Source organism: Ambystoma mexicanum, chromosome 8 (genome assembly GCF_040938575.1).
Source record: "Ambystoma mexicanum isolate Mex_15411 chromosome 8, UKY_AmexF1_1, whole genome shotgun sequence".
Lineage (NCBI taxonomy): Eukaryota > Metazoa > Chordata > Amphibia > Caudata > Ambystomatidae > Ambystoma > Ambystoma mexicanum.
Genome location: NC_090929.1, coordinates 1485918020 through 1485939655, shown reverse-complemented (window position 1 = coordinate 1485939655; position 21636 = coordinate 1485918020). Strand labels below are relative to the sequence as shown.

At 45.6% G+C, this 21636-nt stretch overlaps 1 protein-coding gene across 2 annotated transcripts in view; it reads left to right on the top strand.

Annotated features, from left to right (window-relative positions):
* The window catches only part of SEMA4G (semaphorin 4G), a 960547-nt gene that overhangs the window by 546998 nt on the left and 391913 nt on the right, over positions 1-21636 (top strand). For both annotated transcript variants that reach the window (XM_069611666.1, XM_069611665.1), the window contains exon 8: positions 4806-4963. In XM_069611666.1, coding sequence (XP_069467767.1) covers positions 4806-4963 — 158 coding nt within the window. The remainder of the gene's footprint in view (positions 1-4805; positions 4964-21636) is intronic.

The following is a 21636-nucleotide window of genomic DNA, read 5'->3' as shown; positions in this document are numbered from 1 at the left end:
CTCCTTTCGACCGTTCCTCAGAATTCCACTATATGAAAAGATGGAGTTGAATCAGATGTCAAGTCCTAAAAATGTAAGTGGGGGGACTCACCAACAAACGCAATGGGACGTGACGTCACCAGAAATTAGCATATCAAGGTGGAATGTGCACATTTAATTAAATTGGCTTTGCATAACCACCCAAATTGCACAGGACGAATGGCATTTGCCTTTCATAAAATCAACACACACAGAAAACCAAGAGAGGATATTTTCTTCTAATAGTGTTTTTGAAAATGTTAAAAGGTGTGCATGTTGTCCGGCCTCCAAACCTGACGACTGTGGTTTGATCCCTGAGATCGGCTTTAATTCATAAGTTCAAAGTGGACACTCATCGTTTCTCATTTTAGCTGGGGGGACTGAGTCCGCCCTCTGAAAAAACTGGGTGGACTCTGTCCACCTGCGTGTACCCTCGACTTGAGCCCTGAGCTGAATACAAATTCAGACACATTAACCAGCGAAATCTGGTGAACTTGACAGAGCATCCGAATATGTCACAATGCATACAAAGAATGACTCATCGACACAAACACCACCTAACCAACCAAGGGTGGGGGGACCGTATGTACCCCCAGACTTGCCTCCCTCTTACCTTTTGGGATGTCCACAGTGATGACGCACCCTGGCGGGGTCACAATACGCCACTTCTCGGACAAACTTAGGTGCCGTAGGACCACTACGGGGGTGATGGGTGCAGTATAAATGCTGAATAACATCACATAACACAATTTATAACGGTATCACATTCTGCATTCATTGAATTTTACTATGATTGCCTTGATATCAGATATCCAATATTTGTGAAGATGTCCACATTGTTCACCAAATGAATTCTTCACCCTTTTCAAGCTGGGCCCAATTTGTGCTGTACAGCCGTACCGTAACCGTGTGGCTCTCGCAGCGGAGGCCTGCTCCTTGTCCTACGTGATGATCCAGTACGTACTTGTTGAGTTGCGCGGTGTTGTGCAAACAGAGGGGAACATTGATAATCTGCCGGCTGGAACAGGTTGTCATGCTGCCTGCTTCACAGCCGGTGGGTCTGAAAACACAAGCCGCCAAGCAGGGAAGCCGCATACAATTATTGCGCCTCTCTGGCTTCAGTTGTTTGACACATGTGTCCAGGCTCTTGTCCTGTCCCACCTGCACGGCGTCAGTGCATTACTCACCAAAGGCAACACAAACTCAGATGACACTAAACAGGCTTCTTAGGCAGGCCAGACCCATCTTCAAACCCTGCTTCATCACAATCAAAGCACTCACGGCGAATACCTGGGCAATGTTGGCAGGAATATGGACCATGCCAGGCTGCCAGTCCACCACCAGAAGCTAAGCCTTCACAGTTATGGACCTGCAAAGTCATGAAAAAGTCTTCACTCATCGCCCCAAGACTGCAAGAACACCTCCCTCCAAATCATGCCCGCCCGCTCCTACTATCCAGAAGAGAACTAAAAAACGATCTGTTCCAGGGATAGCTATTAAAGCACGCCTAAGCACTCTGCAAGCACACCTCGCTTGAACATCGACTGCAGCAAACCTTCCCCCCTCTGCATCCTCCATTGCCGCCGCCCCTGTCCCTTTACTCCCCTGCATACTTGTTTTCACAATTGCTGAATAGTTTCTCTACTCCTTCACCAAGTAGCGCCTCCAACCTAGAAGGGCCACTTTAAAAGTGTCACGGTATTATAAGACCCCAATCTCTTAATAGCATTACCGCATGTGGTAAAAGGAAGGGGTGAGCATAAATCAGAGTCATGGGCAACCTTCAGTTATTAATCAGGTTGCAGTCCCGCCATTGGGCATTCCATGCCACTGGCGGTAAAGATTGTATGCAAAGGACATTTCTTTCAGGTGGTTTTTAGCGGGTTTAACATTTCAAATTCTGAATTTGCTGGCCCAATCAATGGTGGTAATTCCATTATGCCACCACTTTACCGCACCGCCAAACTAAGGATCTATGTGATTATTCCGACGGACAAAAATGCTGACTTCTTTTAACCCCTTTACACCACACATATTTGCGGGGTGAGACCCGCCGCAGCCCCTCATATTAATATTATATTCTATATGCCCCCACATATATATGTGGTGTAAGGGGGGGTCCAAAAAAAGAAAAAAAAAAGTCAGCATTTTCGGCCGTTGTAATTGTGACGGCAACATTTTGGTACAATTCCTCAAAATAACCTTAGGGCCCGATTCGAGACGTTGCACTGCCGACACAAACCCCGATTCATGGAACTGTGCAAAGCAGTGGTGGAAATGGAAAAAAATTGGTGGGGGAGCCCACAAGGGCCGGGGTGGTTGCAGAGTTTGGGGGCAGAGCTGGCAGTTGACCTCCAATCAAAGGAAATGTCCAAAATAATAGTTTAAAACGGCGCTATTTCTTTCATGCTGCTTACTTTCCAAACTATATGGCACTGGTGAGGAGTTACTTAACTATGTGGAAAATAATTTTCACCAGTGTTGCTGGGTAAATATTCTTTAAAATGATCAATTTGCATTCCATTTTTATTAAAACAATCTTCCCCTTGGGTACTTTTCAAACACGATGATTTCTGTTCGCCATAAGCAACGTTTTCCTTGACTTGAACCACACCCGGCACAGCTCCTGCAGCTTCCCTCTGAAAGCAGTTGGGTGGCTGCATCGTGTGTGATGTTAATAGCGTATTTATTTATGCAGTGTTTGTCGGATACCTGTATATTTATTCATTTATGCAATGTTTGTCGGATACAGATATCCGACAAACATTGCACAAATAAATAAATAAACCGGGTCGTGGCTGAGGACTGTAACTTCCTCTTGTGACCTCTTGCATGAGGTCACCAGAGGAAGTTAGTTTGCTCACGTGGGCTTTTTTTCCTTCTCCCCAGTGCACAGCAGGGGATTGGGGCAGCTGACTCCGGCTGGATCCCGAGAACCGGCTTCACACCTGATGCTGGATCTCGGATCCTGCGAGAGCCGGTCCAATGACCAGCTCTCGTGCAAAGTGTATTTTTGTAGTACAAAGTCAGTGCAAATCATTTTGTACTGCAAAATGTACTTTGTACTAACTTTGCATTGCAAAAATGCACTTTGCACAGTTCAGTTCCATGAATCAGGGTTTGTGTCAGCAGTGCAAAGTCACGTTTCAGCAGTGCAAAGTCACGTTTCAGCAGTGCAAAGTCACGTTTCAGCAGTGCAAAGTCACACTGAATCGGGCAAGAAATTCCATGAATTGGGCCCTTAATGTGAGCCAAAGCTTTCGCCAAACTTCCAAATACAAATTATGACCCCAGCACGCCTCCAGTGGCGGTAACATAGGAATGCATTCACCGGACTTCGTGTGGATACAGGGCAGAGAAATAAGCCGCGCAGTGGTCTGACCCTAGTGCAAGTAGCCCCTGGCTATATCTCCTCATAAGAAGGAGCTACTTTCAGGGATCAAGGAACTAGTAGTGAGTATAGGGGGCCAGATTACAGGAATGTTGCACCAGTTCAAGTGCAAAGTTGCACGGTATTAGAACTAGGGCAAAGTTTGCACTATTTAAAAAAATGCTGGGATGCATTTCATAACCATTGCAACACGACAAGTGCAGTTTGGCTTGGTACAGACGCTAGGGCTAATATTGCCCTACTTCAAAACAGGTACATTTTTGATGCATTTTTGCACCAGGGGTGAAAATGTCTTTTTTTGCAATAAGACAATATTTGCCCTGGTGCATATAACATGCCAAACTGCACTTGTCTGCACTGATTTTGAAATATGTCCCAGTGTTTTTCAGTAATAGGGGCAAATTTTGCCCTAGTGCTAGTCCCATGCAAAATCTAACTTCAACATCAGTTTCAAACAATGGCACTAAATCCATGGAGTACAATCACAAATGATTGACACATTATAGCTTTCAGCACATGCTAAAGGACTGAACGTGTAACGCTGTAAACATGAAGGAAAGGCCTTTCAATCGTGTTCTTAAAGTTAACCACCGTGAAAGCACAGTGAGTGATGTCACAAGTACACAGGTGCGTGCACCAGACATCTTGGAGTCAAGCGTGAATGCAGGTAATAGTATTTAAAACACTTCTTTTTGAAAATCTGAACTTTTTAGCACAGTTTTGATCGAATTCGACCAATTAATTATGTACCTGTACGCATATGTGTAGGTGGTGGCAGGGGGGTTGGGGGGTGTTTCGAGGGCTGAGCAACCCCATTAAAGAAACTGGTCGCATTCATGACGACCAAACTGTAGGAACGCAGTGCAGACTTTAAAAAAGAAGGCTATGAAAACACGTAGAACCCTTCAAAGCTACCGAGCGAAAACCAAATTGCTCGCAATTCTCAGTTATTTTGAACCTTGAATTTAACTTCTAGCCTTCGAGGCAGCTTTTGGTGCCTGGGGGCAGAGGGCAGCTAATAGGACGCCAGCAGGAGGCTGGGGGGCGCACTGGGCACCAGGGGGGAGTAAGAGGGGGCAGCAAACCCTGCCTCCCCTGGCTTCATCGCTGAGCCTTCGTCAACCTCTATAACTTGCTATAATGCAAATCCACTCCCCCATTACCCCAACCAGACCAATCTGAGGTCAAGTCCAGTGCTATGGGCTGCTAGCAGGTTGCCCTAACGGCGTACTGCAAAATCTGGCGAGAAACCTGGTGTTCAAGATGTCACATTTGATGACTTTAGCATTGCTGGAAGTTGTGCATGAAATGTTGCATGCTGCCATAGTGAATACAGCAATTGAGCGTCAAGGCGCTGATTTTACGATTATTAATGACTGGTGATTTCCCCCCACAGAAGCCGACTTTGTGACATCAGTCCTGGTGAAGGAAAGCACAAACAGCGCCATCGGGGACGATGACAAGATATACTACTTCTTCAACGAGAAGGTCAGGGAGGAGGGCTCGTCCTACGCTGACAAGACCATGCAGGCCAGAGTGGCCCGAGTGTGCAAGGTGAGGGCATGCAGGTGGCTGTCGTATAGCAGCGCTGGTGAAAACACTGCACAATGGTAAACTATGATGCATGGTTGCTGTGGTTTAGAACAATAGCCGGTGTCGCATCTTGTGCAGGGCTCACGGCGAGGATACACGCAGGTGGACGGAGTCCCGTCACTTTTTTCAGACGTCCCCCCACTTTTTTCAGAGGGCACCTTGATATGCTAATTTCTGGTGACGCCACATTCAATTGGTATGTTAATGAGCCCCCCAACTTTTTTTTTTAGAACTTGACCCATTCTTGCATCTTGAGTAGCAGAGCTGATGGGGAACTAATAGGACCATACAGGGCATGTAAAGGACACTGTTGCTTTAATTGCAACCTCCTTTTATGCACTCATGCACAGCCTATATCTGCGCTGGTGGACTTCACGGAGCCACTCCCCGTGCTGCTTTCCTCTTCCCCTTGCGCTCCTCCCCTTACCCGCCCCTGGCCTCTGTGACCATGTGGCTCATCGGATCTGTGTACACATTTAAAGAGACAGTACATCTTCCCCCTTGTTATACAAAGATAAAAGATACAGGAATTAGCAAAGTTTAGATCCTCTATGAGTCTGATCGGTCCCCATGCCACTCACGCCAGTCATTCGGTCTTGGCAAGTCTTCAGGATCTTATCCTTTATGGTCTCAGCTTCTTGGCATTTCTGGTTGATGTTATTGTATTTGTTTTGTTGTGACCCTTGTCTCGCTGGCTTTATGGCCTGAGTTTCATCCACAAATCTAGTGGGGTGGTGTTGATGCGCCCCTAAGTCTTCCATTGGGCCCCTTTGACCCTGGCCTGCCATGTCTGATTCTATTCCTTAGGCTCTATCGTCAGCCTCGTTGAGGTGATGCGTCTTGAAGTGAGCGGCATTCTTCGTGACTGTTCTCCCTGGAGTTCCTTCTGTTATCATGGAGCCTTTGACTGTCGTGACTCTCGGTGGGGAAGTTTCGAACAATGCCTCTGATTTTTTTAAATGTTATGTTGATTTGTACCACGCACCGCTACCATTTCCATGGTCTTCAGGTGCTCTGTCTTCCTATAAGCACTTGTTCCCCCATTCTTAGGGCACTGGAACTTGTTCTGCATCTGTGGTCAGCATATCCTTTCATTTTTTTTCTCCACCCGGTCAGTTTTTCTCATTGGTTCATGAAGGGGAGGTGTTGGTGGAGGTAACGTAGGACGCCTTGTGCGTTGCTTCCTACCTAGCATAAGTTCCACGGGGCATTTGTTAGTGGTGTTATGAGGAGAATGTCTGCAATCAGAATGGCTCTGTGTGCTTGATCCAGAGAGATTTGGCATGTTTCGCTGTGTGAATCGCCTTCTTCAGGGAACCCAAAAAGTGCTCTATCAGGCTGTTGCCTTTGCAGCCACAGCAGAGTGATTCTTGTATGCGAGATACCCATGTGCTTCGTGAAGCGCAGACTTATGACTATTGAAGGCCAATCCAAGGTCTGTATTCAGTATCTCTGAAATGGCCCATGCTGCATAGGCAGCGTCTTGGAGATTAATGTTGGCAGCTGCGGACCAGGGTATGTGAAGAGTACTAGTGGAGAGCTAGAGTACTCAACCATCAGTACTAGTAAGTATTTGTACTCTTTGAGCGGTCCACAGATATTGGTAGGGGTCTCTCTGGATGGGAAGTGCCTGGACAGGTGCGACAGGGGCTTCTTGTCTCTTCAACCATCTGGTCTAGTAGGGGGAACCACATGGTGTTTCTTATCTGTTGTTTAATGGCTGCCAACGCTCATTGATCTTCATGGGCTGTGTCTATGATTTGTTGTCGCCGACCTTTTGAAATGATTGGTCAGGAAACCCGGCGGATGGCAGTGTCTGCCGGTGTTGAACGTTGGTTGTGATCTTTTATGAATTACCTATGTGCTTAGAGGAAGTATTCATCTCAGAAATGAGCCTCCATAGTTGTTTCTGGATGAGTTTGTGGCACTGTGCTGGAAGGGCACGCGGCCAGTGGGCATTATCTCTATGAAGAAATGTATGTATTCTTCAGCATCAGGGTTGATTGATTCTGGGTGTTTTCGGGCGTGCCTAGACATACATTTGGCACGGCTCCAGTGTATTCTTAGCTTATGAATTATCTTGAAGTCAGAGTCTTGTAGGCGCAAGCTCCATCTTTTCATCCTCTGGGGAATTTTACATTTGGGGGTTCCATAGATCGTTTCCAGGGATTGATGGTCTGTCACAATGGTGAATGGCTTTCCACATATGAACATGTGGGGATTGGGGTTGGAATCCCAAGACGGAAATGTTTGAGGGAGAAAAGACCAAAGATTATTTTTCCAAAAATAACCTTTGGTCTTTTCTCCCCCCGTGCACATTTCCGATTTGGCCCACACCCCCACCCACATCCCCGCCCCCTACCGCCAACTTGTTGTGTCCCTGCAACACCTGTTACCTTTCACTTCCGTGATCGGGAACCGGCCCCGCAGGGACCTTTCCTTTTTTTAAAACTTTTTTGTGATTGGCTGCGGTGGACACCCCCGCAACCTCTGCTCACAATATAGTGAACAAGGGTGTGGAGGACACCCCCGCATCCCTTAGCACCGAATGGGGGATTTGGTCAAGCATTGACACCAAATCACCCATTCAGGCTTTTATTTACGGGCTTAGTGGACGTTTCCAACATGGGTAGTGTTCACAGGCCCAGGCGGACACTACTTCCTCTATTTTGGGTTGTGAATATTCAGTCAGCTGGCATACGCTACTACAAGCCCCACTGTAACTCGGCCCAAGTTTCTGTTGTGCTAGGATAGCATCTAGTCCTTCTGGGCTCACTTATATGAAGAGCTTGGAGCACAATGTCAAATCGAAATATTATCAGGGGATGAAGTGTTGTTCTTTATTGTTTGGAATGCAAGTTAACATTCTTTGGTCCAAAGGAACGGAATGTCCAACCTAGTGAGTTCTCTGACGGGTGTGCTGATCGTTGTGAAATACTGTGCATGCCTGATACAGTAGCTGGCCATGTTTAAAAATGACTGAATTTCACTTACGTCTTTCCACCTTTTTTAGGCCTTGTTGCCCCTCCTTGCTTGATAAGATTCGGCCAAAGAATTTTAGTTCGGGTTTTACAAATTTACATTTTTCTGGTTCAGAGTTAGGCCTGCTTTTTCCAAAGCTGTGCACCACACCTTCTCTAATGCATCATCGTGGGAATGTTGGTCAACACCAAAGACTTAGCTTATCATGTCTATGGTCTCTGGAGGATAGCTCAGGGGCAATGTGTTTGCCTTGGAAGCAAGACGACACGGCGCAACACAGGTTCGATCCCTGGGTCCATGCTTATAAACCTCTGGGTATTAAGCGCATTATAAATCCCATATCATAGTTAAAGCAATTATCTATTTTTATGATTGCTCTTCTGATGCTCCCTTGGCAGATCTCTACAGCTGAGGTAGTTCAGGCATTTGTACCTGTAAAGGCATAAGAGTGGAAAATATTGTAATGTACCGGGATTGTTTGTTGATTTCGATCTGTTGGTAGACTTTGTTAAGGTCTAGTTTGGAGAACATTTGAGCGTCGCTGAGAGAAGTTATCACATCATTGATGGACATGCCAAGATGCTTATCCCTTTCAATTGCTTTTTTCAGGCATGTCGACACACAGCAGAATTTTCTCTTTGCCATTTTTAGTTTAGTCTATTAGGGGTCGCTTGTGAAACCAATAAGAAAAAAATATTGCATTATAGTACAGATAGGGAGAAAATTTCATATAAGGAGGGGCGCACAGCTTGTAGGTGTTGTTTGGTTATTTGCCCACCCATTAACTGCCCACGGCGATTCTTATGCCTATGGCCATTCTTCCCCAGTTCTTGCTCCTGCCAGCCGAAAACCCCTCCTCATGGGATCTCTTTGAGCATGCTTTATTCAAGCCTTATCAAACATTGCACTCAATGTGCCTGCCAGTGGTTTTTCAAAGCTGAGAGTTAATGACTTAATTGAAGTTGTAAACCCCCTGCTTGTGTAGTACAGAGTCCTTAACCAGGCCTACCTAGAGCCACTTGATTTATAAACACTATGCGTGTCCTCCACCGAAATCCCGTTAAAAACAAGCATTGGCAAAGTCAACAGTAAAGGCTTGAGTATAAGTATTGGGCATTTGCCAGGCACCATTTTGCATCAGCTTCCATCAATGGGCAATTAATACCACGATGGCTGTGCCTAAGCAAGTGCCTTTCCCACGCCTACACAAAAGCCCAGACTGTTAGTACTGCCAATGCTTGCTCTTTTGGTACTGCCCATGTATGGCAGATCAAGGACGTTGGCTCTGTAGCAGTTTCAATGATTTGGTTGCTGGAGAGATTTGGGATTTTTGTGGTACTCTGTGTTGACGATGGATTAGATGGGAACTCTGTGGGGTTGTTGGGGTATAGGCATAACAGTCATCCATGTGTGGGGGTACTGGTGCGCCTGTGAGCTTTTCTAAGCCTTGGAGTAACATCGGGTGTTGCAGCTGTTTTGGGGATGTGAATGACATCGAAAGGTTTATGTCTGGGATATCCGTAGCTCTCGCAGTTTGTCTTTCCAGGAGATTAATGCCTGAGACTTCTCCTTGAAGGACATGAACTTCATCTTTAATCATCTTGTCCTTCTGGCATAGTATCCTCCTCATGAATGTTCCATGTTTTTTTACTGGACCTTTGGCAGCCCACGGGAATACTCTCGAGTCTTGATATCGTCAGGGCATGTTTGTTTTTTCATCTTTGTGTATTCAGAGATGCGCATGATGTTTAGCGGTGCTCCGGTGTCGATGACAAATCCGGCACGATGATCAGCTCCAAGCATTTCTACATCTTGTTCTGTGTTTTCTGGGGTCATCGTGTAGATGAATTCGTCCGATGGGCAGGCTAACACTGAATCAGAAGGAGCGTGGTCTGTGGTGTCCATGGCACGTACGCGACTGGTGACTTCTCTTGTCTGGCTGTCTCTGCCGTTCCTGGGGTTAGACTGACACTTTGGCTAAGTGGTTCTCCTTATTGCAATGAGTGCATGTTTAGCCAATCGCAGGGCACGTTTCTTCATGAGGAAGGGATGTGCCGCTTCTTCTGTAGCATGTTCTGTAGGAGTTGGGTTTGCTTCCTGGAGGTCTTGAATGGCCATTGGTAGGGAATTAGTTCCCGGATTTGGTATTCCAGCTCACCTTTGCGCGGTGCTTTGTGCTCCATTTGTGGCGCTTGGGATTCTGCTCTTGCTACTGTACAGGCCGACGTGAGTGTGGTGGCCGAGGAAGGGGTTCCCTGGGCAGCTGCTTCTTCTTGAATGAAGAGGATAGGCATTCTGCTATGATCCACACATGAATGGACTCCCTGCTGGAAAGCCACAGCATGCTACTAGTTTGCGTAGTTTAGTGGCAAGCATGTCTATGGATTTACCCCGTAGTTAACGTGCAGTGTTAAAGATGTGATGTTTGTCGTTGATATTTCGCTGTGTATGGAAGTCTTTTTTCAGGCAGTCTTTGAGGTCTTCATAGGTCGCGAGCTGATCCTGCGAGAAGGTAGGTGGGTGTGAGGACGTAATATTCGCTATCTACAAGGTTAATGAGGAGACATCTAGCACACTTGTCCAAATCGTCTTCACCTTGGGCTTTTAAGTGCTTTTCAAATGATCGCACCCATCATTCTCATTTTGGGGCAAGTATTAGGGGATCAATTACGTCGAATGACAGCGGATCAGTTCATATAATGTTAATTTGCACCATATGGGGACATGCTGGGTATCCGTAGAAATTTTCGAATGAGAAAATAACGAGGCAGAAAATAACAAATTATTTTGGTTTACTTTTTTGTACAAAAATAGATGGGGAGTGGGGTAAGGGAATAGGATGAGGGAATGCTTTTGGTGCTCTCTGGGGTCTCATTCCACTCGATTTCAAGTCCAATAATTAGATTTAACAAAAATTCTGCATTCTCTGCCTCAGTATTTTTTATTCAAACTTTTCGACATGTTGTAGGGACACAAACAGTTCGATATTGTACAATAGGTTCAGGGTCCGAGGACTGGGAACAAAAGACACACTTTGTAGAATCCAGCCCATGTAGGCCACCCCAGTCCTTTTCAGAGGGGTTCCCTGCCCGCCCCACACTCCACCATCTGCTACGCGGACTTGCCGCCCAACTTCCCCTGCCTCCATCATTTACCAGAGGAGCCCCGTTGCCTTCCCTGACAGTCTGCAGCCCTGTTCCCGGAAGCCCAACATACTGCACGTCGTGCTTTCTGACGTGGACTTTAGTGCATCAGGCTTCCGAGGAGGCGGCCTGCAGACAGCGAATGATATGATCATGTCTCTGAACTGTGGCTGCTCGTCTTGTGTTTGCTTCGACTTCGTTTCTTATATAGTTCTCTGTAATGATTTTGTATTATTGTATTTATTTCACTGTTCACTGTTCATCTTATTTACATGTTCGGTTCACTGTTCATCCTTAATTACATGTTATTTACAAATGTTTGTTTCATTTGTGCCTGTCCTCGTTCCATCTACACGAGCTCATGCTATGCTCTAGTGAGCTCGTGGAGATGGAATGCGGGCGAACGACCGTTGGTGGATGGGAGCCGGTGGGCCTGCTTGATTAAAACGTATCTGAAAATCTTTCCAAAGAGTCCCACCTCATTCTTCACATTGGCGACCAGGACTTCCAGACGCAGAGTGGGCCCACCGTGCAGCTCCCTAAGAAGAAGAGCAGGTAAGTCCCTGTCCCTCCCGAGGCCTCCGTCCCGGCTGATCGTGTAAGGATACGCACAGCTGCAGGTTGCCGGGCTGAAGCCGGCGAGGTGCAGGCGGCCGCTCCCCCTGCCAGTGTAGCAGCGGCCACAGGAATAGCTGCTCCATTTCTTCAGGAGTTGTAGCGGCCACGGAAGGACGAACATCTCTCCGCCGGACCCCGGAGAGATTAGCCACTCCGCCCACCTTCGTTTCGATTAGCCGCTCCGCCCACTTTCGTTTCGCCAGGTGTAGAAGCGGCCGCCATGTCGTAAGGGACGTGCCCTGCTGCCAGGTACCATACTAACTGAAAGTGAAGGGCACTGGCAATGTCTGCAACCGTATTAAAGGAAAGTGAGGGGCACTAACAATTGCCTACATTTCAGAAAGGTAGAACCAACGGAAACCTTTACTATAAATACCATACTTAGTGGTGAATGAGAAAAGAAATTCAGTTATATCCCAGCCGAACTGTAATAAGGGTTTCTCATATAAACTTTCAACCTGAAGTAAGCGAAGCACAAAGTACTACATTTGTGAAGATACTGCCCGTTGGTAAGTGAGGATTTTGGTAAATTATTGATCAGACAATTACAATGGCGGCAGCAAGCATGCCTCCCCCACCACCTTTCCTGTCAGAACCCGACACCCCTCTCATTAGGTGGGACAGGTGGAAAAGGTTGTTCGACACTTATCTGATAGCTATTGGGGGAGACAAATTTGCCCCTGCAAGGAAAGTAGCAATATTATTACACAATTTAGGGACATAGGGCGAAGTGTCTTCGATGGATTATCTGACCCCACAGACATTGGACAAGGAGAAGACCAGTTCACAGTGGCCATCAGGAAACTACAAGCACACTTTGAGCCAAAAGAATATCACCTTTGAGAGGCACAGATTCTTTTCTAGAAACCAACATTCCTTTGAACCAGTGGAAACTTTCATTGCAGCATTACGCACATTAAGTCATTCATATGGCTTTGGACCCCTAACTGACTCTCTCATTCGTGACCAATTAGTACGTTGTACTAACAGCAACAGGATACGGGAGAAGCTATTATTGAAGGACTTGTCTCCAGAGCAAGCAGTTGAAGTGGCCAGAGGCATGGAAGAGACTTCTAAATAAATGGCCAGTATGAAGTCAGATAAGAGGAACAGTGAAGTGGCAGCAATCAAAAGTGGAAAGAGACAAACCCCCAGGAAAAGTACAAAGTGTTTCAAGTGCGGTAGCAACTGCCACGTCTCTTCAAATCCCTTCTGTCCTGCAAGGAACACCAATTGTCTCAAGTGCAAAAGAAAGGGACATTTTGCTAGAGTCTGCAGAGAAAATTCTGTAGTGGAAAACATAGAAACAGGCATCACGTGTCCTGAACAGGAGGAAAACACAGCGGAGCAGCAAAACATACTGGTTAAATATGTCTTGGAGATTGAAGACGTCTATGGTGGAGAAAAAGGACTGATAGATGTTTAAATGGTTAATAACAGGGTGGTTACGATGAAGGTTGACAGTTGCTCACTGTGGACAATAATGTTCAAAGAAACATTCCTGAATTGTGTAAGAGGCAGCATAGAAGATTTGTGTAAAGCTACAATTGAACTGTATGCCTACGGCAATGTTAAAATTGAGCTATTAGCAAAATACACAACTGTCATCAAATTCAAAGGAAGAAGTTGTGAGGCTGAAATATATGTAATTAAAGAAGGATCATCCTTGTTAGGCTGGAGTGAGCAGAAAAAACTAGGAATAAAAATACAAGCCAATGCGGAATGCCCAGTTATGATTGCTGAAATTAGGGACCAACGGGAAAAGGAATTTCCTAAAGTATTCACGGATGATCTTGGAAAGCTGAATGGATATCAACACCAGATCAAACTTAAGAGAAATGCAGTACCAAGAATACATAGTTAGGTTGGTGCCACAGAATCTAAAGAGTAAAGTGAAAGAAGAGATTGATTCTGTACTCTAAGGAGGCGTCATAGAGAGAGTGGAAGGTGCTGAATGGCTGTCGCCCGTGGTAATAGCAACTAAACGAAGTGGCAAAATAAGACTATGGGCCTAATTCCGAGATTGAAGGTATTCATGGTGCTATTTGCGCCATGACTGCCTCCATTAACGGTACCGGCACCGGTCTCGTTCAATGGGGACTTTCCGGTGTAGTCCGACCTTTGCGGGACCGGTAAATCCCCATTCAAAAAACCATTGCCCATTCCCATTGAGCCCCCATAAGGAAGTCCTTGATAGGAAGTTTGAAGTATGGTGGGAAACAAGAGATGAGCCGAGTATTGTAGGAGGTAGATTAAGAAGAGGCAATTGTATAGTTCCCCCAAAGGGTGTGCGAAGGAGTCTTCTAGAGTTGGCTCACCAAGGTCATTTAGGAGAAGGGGCAACTAAGAGAAGGGTACGACATAGTTACTGGTGGCCCAAGATGGATAAAATGGTGGAGAATTATGTAAAACATTTCTATGCTTGTCAATAGAGTGACAAATCAAAGGTTGTGTGTGAAGTACAACTGAAATCTAATATTGTGCCAACCCAACCATGGCAGAAGTTACCTGTTGACATCTTAGGATCCAGTTGCAGGTCTGGGAGATGGTTTCAGATATATCTTTGTGTTAGTTGATTTCCACTCTAAATGGGTGGAGTAGGAAGTATCCAGAGAGGTAATGGCCAGAGATTTAGTGTCTTTTCTAGAGAAGGTATTTCTCAGGGAAGGGTGTCCATCCAAACTGGTCTCCTACTCTGGAGTACAATTTGTATCTCAATTCATGAAGTCATTTTTGGAAGGGTATGGAATCAAACATATCAGGACTGCACTCTATCACCCAAGAGCAAATGGATTGGTTGAGAGGGTAAATAGATTAATTAAAGGAGGATCCAACCAGCCATAAGCTCAGGTCAAGGCTGGAAGGAAATACTGAATCACATGTTGTGGAGTTATCTAACTACACCTCATTCAGTGACCCTTCTGTGTCGCTTAAAGATGGGGAACCTGGAACTAAACTCTGTCCTGGATCGTTGGGTTTAGCGAGAACTGTGGTTGTAGATAGATGTGCCATCATGAATCTCATTAAGCAGGCACAAGTTGTCAATAAAGAGTCTTTTGACAGGAGAGAATGTGTTAAAGACAAGGAGTGGAAGGTTGGAGATTGGGTTTTGGTGAGAAATCCTAGGTACTCCCAAAAGAGTGTGGAAAGCAAATACATTGGCCCCAAGAAAGTTGTTGAAGTGTGAGGAAATTGTGGTTGTCTTAGAAGGAGGTGAGGTGTGGGCACGAGGGAGGTTGGCAAATGCAAGTACAAGGGAAGAAAGTGTTGAAGCTCAAGCTGTCAATAAGGAAATAAACAGAGATGAAGTTTCTAAGAAAGAGTCTCTTGTTGATAAAAATGCTAAAGCCAAGGGTGGATCTATTGCTAAGAGAATAACTCAGAAACCTGTTTGGTTAAAAGATTTTGTAGAGTGAATTACCTGGAACTTTATTTTATAATTTTGTTTAAAAGTTTGGGGAAGGAAATGTGTAGTGATTTTGTATTATTGTATTTATTTCACCGTTCACTGTTCATCTTATTTACATGTTCGGTTCACTCGTCATCCTTAATTACATGTTATTTACAAATGTTTGTTTCACTTGTGCCTGTCCTCGTTCCATCTACACGAGCTGATGCTATGCTCTAGTGAGCTCGTTGAGATGGAATGCGGGCGAACGACAGTTGGTGGATGCGAGCCGGTGGGCCTGCTTGATTAAAACTTATCTGAAAATCTATCCTCCGAGTCACGCCCTAATACTTCACACTCTCCCATGCAGTGGCTGCCAAGACTCTGTGATTTCTTGTAGGGTTATGTGTTGTCAGCAAGTTCACGTAAATATAGACGACCGCAGAGTTAAGGGAAGTGTGGGAGTCAGTGGGCTGCTTGCTGCTCACTTTTGGCTGAAACTGTACTCGTAACCTGGCCACCCTCTGATCTCGGGACCAGGTCCCCTCCCCCACCAGTTATACACCTGCCCTGCCTCCCTGGCAACCCCTGCACTTGGGAACTGTTTCTGTATCCCTACAGTCCCCCACCAGCACTTGACACCTGATGTCTGCACTTACCCTTGCACTTGCCATCGGCTGGCCCTACTTCTCTTATTGTTTTATTTATTCTATTACCCCTTGTACTGCACTGTCCCCACCCCTCCCACCTCTCCTCCTCCCCCTTCCTCTGCACTTGCACAATCTGAATGACACTTGGCCTAGTAGGATTGCTGGATCTGTCTTCCCTCTGTTCCCACACCCTTGCTGCGTTGCGTCTTGAAACACTTGTGTATAGGCGCGTTATAAATGCCATATCATATCATATCAATTAACGGCATGTGCAGTGACTCTGACTTGAAGCTGAGTTGCTTTGCCATGAGTATTATTCAGGGTGAAGCGTAAGCAGGTATTGTGTACTGAGGTCAGCAGAATTGTTTTCCATCATCCTGGCAGATGTAATCCAGGACTGCCTTCCATCAGTTGACATAGCAGTGTAGGGCAAGGCGAGGAGTAGTAGTCATATGGCAGCAATGTGTGGGTACAATCCTTCTTCACCAGATATAATACCTGGCTTCCCAATGTAGAAGGGGCTTACCTGGGTCAACCACAGTACTTGCTTCAGCGGTTGCAAGTACTTCAGAACTCAGTGGCCAGACTGGTTTTGGATGCCCCTAGACTTGCCCCTCTATAATCATGTTGCAGCAGCTTCATTAGTGGCCTGTAAGGACCAGAGTGGAATTTAAGATCTTGTGCATCACTCATCGGGCCCGTCACAATATTGGGGCAACCTATTTGAAAAATAGACTGGTACCTTACCACACTTCTAGATGCCTTCACTCTTCTTTCCAAATGCTACTGAGAATTCCACATTATCAAAAGGTTTGTGCGGGCGGACGTTCCTTTTCAGTGCTTGCTCCCACCCTGTGGAACAAACTACTGCTCTCCCTGCGTAATATCAAAGATTTTCTACAATCCCACAAAGCATCAAAAACTTACCCTTTCTAAATATTCTGTATAGTGCAAGTGCTTCTCGGGACTGTCCGACCGCTCCTTTAGCGCCTAGATGCTCTTGAGCCTTATTTTGCGCTTTACAAATATAGCGCAACACTGCAAGACCTGATACTGAATGCAAGGGCAATACTCGCATTGTAAAGAATGCTGTTGCTTTGATTTCAATCATTTTATTTATGCACTCTTCCACAACCTATACCTGTGCCATTGACTTCATAGAGTAACAGGCCCTGCTGCTTTCCTTTGCCCCTTGTGTGCCAAGAAATATTTCTCCTCCATGCACTCCTCACTTTGCCCGTCCATCGTCTGTGTGATCACATGACTTATCTGGTCTGGGCTTTCTGTTAGAGAGATGGTACACCCAGCCCACCCCAAAACAACTCAAGTTAAACATTCAAAGGAATTAAGGAGAGCATTTTTACTCGTGTCATAAATGGGCTGGCACTTTCAGTATCTGTGCACCTATGCTTCTTTTGCTTGGATCAAACATCACCTAAGGGCTCATGAGATTTTTTGGTCTGGGGCACAAAATAATAAGAACCTAAACCAAAAGAACCAAAGAAATTAAGGGGTGCAAAAATCTCTGGTCGCTCCTCTCTCTCGTGACCACAATGCACAGCTCGACATGTTGCCTTGGCAGCAAGCAAAATAATCCTGAAAACTCCCTGAAGTTCTTAATCCTTGCTGAAATCAGAATAATTGGCAAAATCAGCAGTCTACGATGAGGGCGCTTGTGTTCATGAGGGCGCTTGTGTTCTAGCATAGGTACAGGACACATTTTACCAATAACAGCCATGCGGTATACAGGCCGGATTATAGATGAGGGCGCTTGTGTTCTGGCATAGGTACAGGACACATTTTACCAATAACAGCCATGCGGTATACAGGCCGGATTATAGATGAGGGCGCTTGTGTTCTGGCATAGGTACAGGACACATTTTACCAATAACAGCCATGCGGTATACAGGCCGGATTATAGATGAGGGCGCTTGTGTTCTGGCATAGGTACAGGACACATTTTACCAATAACAGCCATGCGGTATACAGGCCGGATTATAGATGAGGGCGCTTGTGTTCTGGCATAGGTACAGGACACATTTTACCAATAACAGCCGTGCGGTATACAGGCCGGATTATAGATGAGGGCGCTTGTGTTCTGGCATAGGTACAGGACACATTTTACCAATAACAGCCATGCGGTATACAGGCCGGATTATAGATGAGGGCGCTTGTGTTCTGGCATAGGTACAGGACACATTTTACCAATAACAGCCATGCGGTATACAGGCCGGATTATAGATGAGGGCGCTTGTGTTCTGGCATAGGTACAGGACACATTTTACCAATAACAGCCATGCGGTATACAGGCCGGATTATAGATGAGGGCGCTTGTGTTCTGGCATAGGTACAGGACACATTTTACCAATAACAGCCGTGCGGTATACAGGCCGGATTATAGATGAGGGAGCTTGTGTTCTAGCATAGGTACAGGACACATTTTACCAATAACAGCCGTGCGGTATACAGGCCGGATTATAGATGAGGGCGCTTGTGTTCTGGCATAGGTACAGGACACATTTTACCAATAACAGCCGTGCGGTATACAGGCCGGATTATAGATGAGGGCGCTTGTGTTCTAGCATAGGTACAGGACACATTGTAACAATAACAGCCATGCGGTATACAGGCCGGATTATAGATGAGGGCGCTTGTGTTCTAGCATAGGTACAGGACACATTGTAACAATAACAGCCATGCGGTATACAGGCCGGATTATAGATGAGGGCGCTTGTGTTCTAGCATAGGTACAGGACACATTGTAACAATAACAGCCATGCGGTATACAGGCCGGATTATAGACGAGGGAGCTTGTGTTCTAGCATAGGTACAGGACACATTGTAACAATAACAGCCATGCGGTATACAGGCCGGATTATTGATGAGGGCGCTTGTGTTCTGGATTATTGATGAGGGCGCTTGTGTTCTAGCATAGGTACAGGACACATTGTAACAATAACAGCCATGCGGTATACAGGCCGGATTATTGATGAGGGCGCTTGAGTTCTAGCATAGGTATAGGACACATTTTACCAATAACAGCCATGCAGTATACAGGCCGGATTATAGATGCACGAAACATTAGTAGCCATATTTAAAAGGGACAGATACCCCAGCACAGGCACTGCTCAGAACTGAAGCCACAACAATGCATAAATGCTGAAGCAGGGACACAGGAGACAGATTGAATGCCAGAAGGAATGTACACAAGCCATAGCACAGCTCGTCTCTACCGATTAGCAGCTTCTAGGAAGGTGCATATGCCTGAACAAAGACTGAGATTAGAAGAGGCCGTGGTTTCCAAGAGGTGTTGCCATTAAGGCGCAAGGAAACGAATGGGTTTGTGGTGTGGAACATGTCAATGGGCCATTATTATTTATGAAGCACCACTATTGCCATTTATAACATGAGTGAGGCCTTTTCTATAGAGTGCACTTGCAGAACTAAATCGCGCTTAGGGGCTGAAAATTGTGAAACATTTTGGAACTGACAATTTGCACAGGTTAGGAACTATGTGAGTAAATGAGTTGTCCAAGAGCACACACTCTGTTTAAGTGGTAATGCTGCAAATTCAGCATTTGAATAATTTGTCTTACAATTCTTCTCTCACAACAAGGCAACATTATTTGTGAATGCTTGGCTTTAATGGACTAGGACAATGCCCTGTTTTATAGACTAGACTTGAAAAGTACCCAAATCACATGATAACGCAACATGACAAAGACCCAATTCAAGAAATAACCCCTAAGGTGGTGGACTTTACCATCTGGTAATTGCCAAGAGCCCAAGTTGCAGGACAGAGCGAAGCCTAATGCAGGTCGTGGCGCCATTACTGGCATGCTTTTCAGTGGGCGAATAGTTTCTTTTTAAGTTTTGAAAGGACAAATTTTTTATTTCACAAGTTACAAAAATAAACTACAAAACCAAATGGTTGCCATGGAAAATGGGGAAGGGAAATATTCCTAGTTCCTCCACCCTTTCCATGACGGTCATTGGCGCTAATGGAAGAAGAGGTGCAGCGGTGTGACCTGGTGCACTTGGAGTCCAGGATAGGCTGAACGAAGGAAAAGGCAGAGATGTACTACTGACTTTTTAAAGCTCTAAGTACAGCCAACAAAAGAAACTGTGTGATCAGGTCACGTGCTCATAGCCATTGTTTGATACAGACTTGTAGATTCGTAGTCATGTGTGGAAGAACACTTGAAATAGTTTTTTTAAAACCTCAAGTGTTTGTGTCACATAAACTGACTTGAAAATAAGCTTGCCATAAGCTTGCCATAAGCTTGCCATAGGCTTGCCATAGGCTTGCCATAAGCTTGCCATAGGCTTGCCATAAGCTTGCCATAAGCTTGCCATAGGCTTGCCATAAGCTTGCCATAGGCTTGTGGAATTTGATCGTCTCTATCATGCCTAGGACCTCTTCCACTCAAATGGCCTATGTGTAAACAAAGTGAAAGCAATAGGCTAAACAATTCCACAAAAATGAGATCACACACCTTTTCACCAAAGACAGCGCAGTACTGTGCATTGAGATAGGACGATTTGTCCATGATCACTGTATCGTCTGACAGTATAAGCCTCAACACTTTGCTTCCACAGACCCGAATTTGGCTTTCTAATGCTCTTCATTGCGATGCCCAGCTTTTACAACTCTCACTTGGAAGCACCAACCGCAACACCTGCGCTATAATGATGCTATGTTCGTTTTTATAACCACACTTTCGGGCGGAGGAAGGTCATTTTGAATCAGAGGTGTTACTTTCACCATAGTTTGCCATACAGGGTTTTGGTACTGTCAGCGGGCGTATGATTGGTTATTTATAAGACGCTTAATACCCAGAGGTTTCTAAGCGCAGACCTAGGGATCGAACCTGTGTTCCGTGTTGTCTTGCTTCCAAGGCGAGCACGTTGCCCCTGGGCTATCCTCCCGAGACAAATGAACACAGATCTCTGCTATGAGTCTGCTATGAGTGCTTATCACTCCAAGCTATCTTTTAAACCATTGTAGCAATCGCATAATAATCAATATGTACTTTAGTTTAGGTTATTGGAAGGGGTCACTATGTTCCCCAAAGAAAGAAAGTTGACAACCCTACAGGAGTTGTGCTGTAGTGAATGCGCACACTGATTGTACTATGGTGAACACAGAGCGCATTGCAGAATGAGGTGATCTAGTGCCTTAGTGGACAGTCTCATGATGTCATAACGCCCGGTCGGTCGCTTGCAAGCGCTGTGCACAAGGATGACCTTCACCAGGAGATGTGAAGTTAAAAAAAAAAAGACTTGGTGCCTGATTTAGATTAAGAGTTCGGTGGTTTGATCTCTGGCAATATCGTCAACCAGAGTTACCGTATATGCCAGTTTGTGTCAATGAATGTACATTAATCCGGAGCTTGGGCCAGGCTCATGCCTATTCACAATGTGAATAACACTCGCCAGGGGGTGTTCTGCAAAATGTTGCACTTCAGGTATTTTGGACTACAACTTCCATTATAGCCCCAAGTCACCATAGTCACTGCTGAGGGATCATGGAAGTCGTAGCCAAAAACCTCTGAATAGCCGCTGGTTGCTGACTCTTGTCTAGGGTTAAACAGTCTAAATAATTTCCATTGAAAACAAAACGTGTCTGTGCAGACTGGGCACAGTAGGTGCCTGGGGGGTAGTGATGGCGTGCATCCTCCCGCCACAAAGTCTCAGGCCAGGCCAAGAACCCTGGCAAGCTCTACTGGCCCGCTTCCCTGGAGGAGCTGCAATGAGAAAGGGCTGCCCCCATTATGGATTAGAAATGCACACCTCCAAAGTATATGTATGGACATCTTAATATTGGCCAGCTAATGCTTGACATGTGAAGTT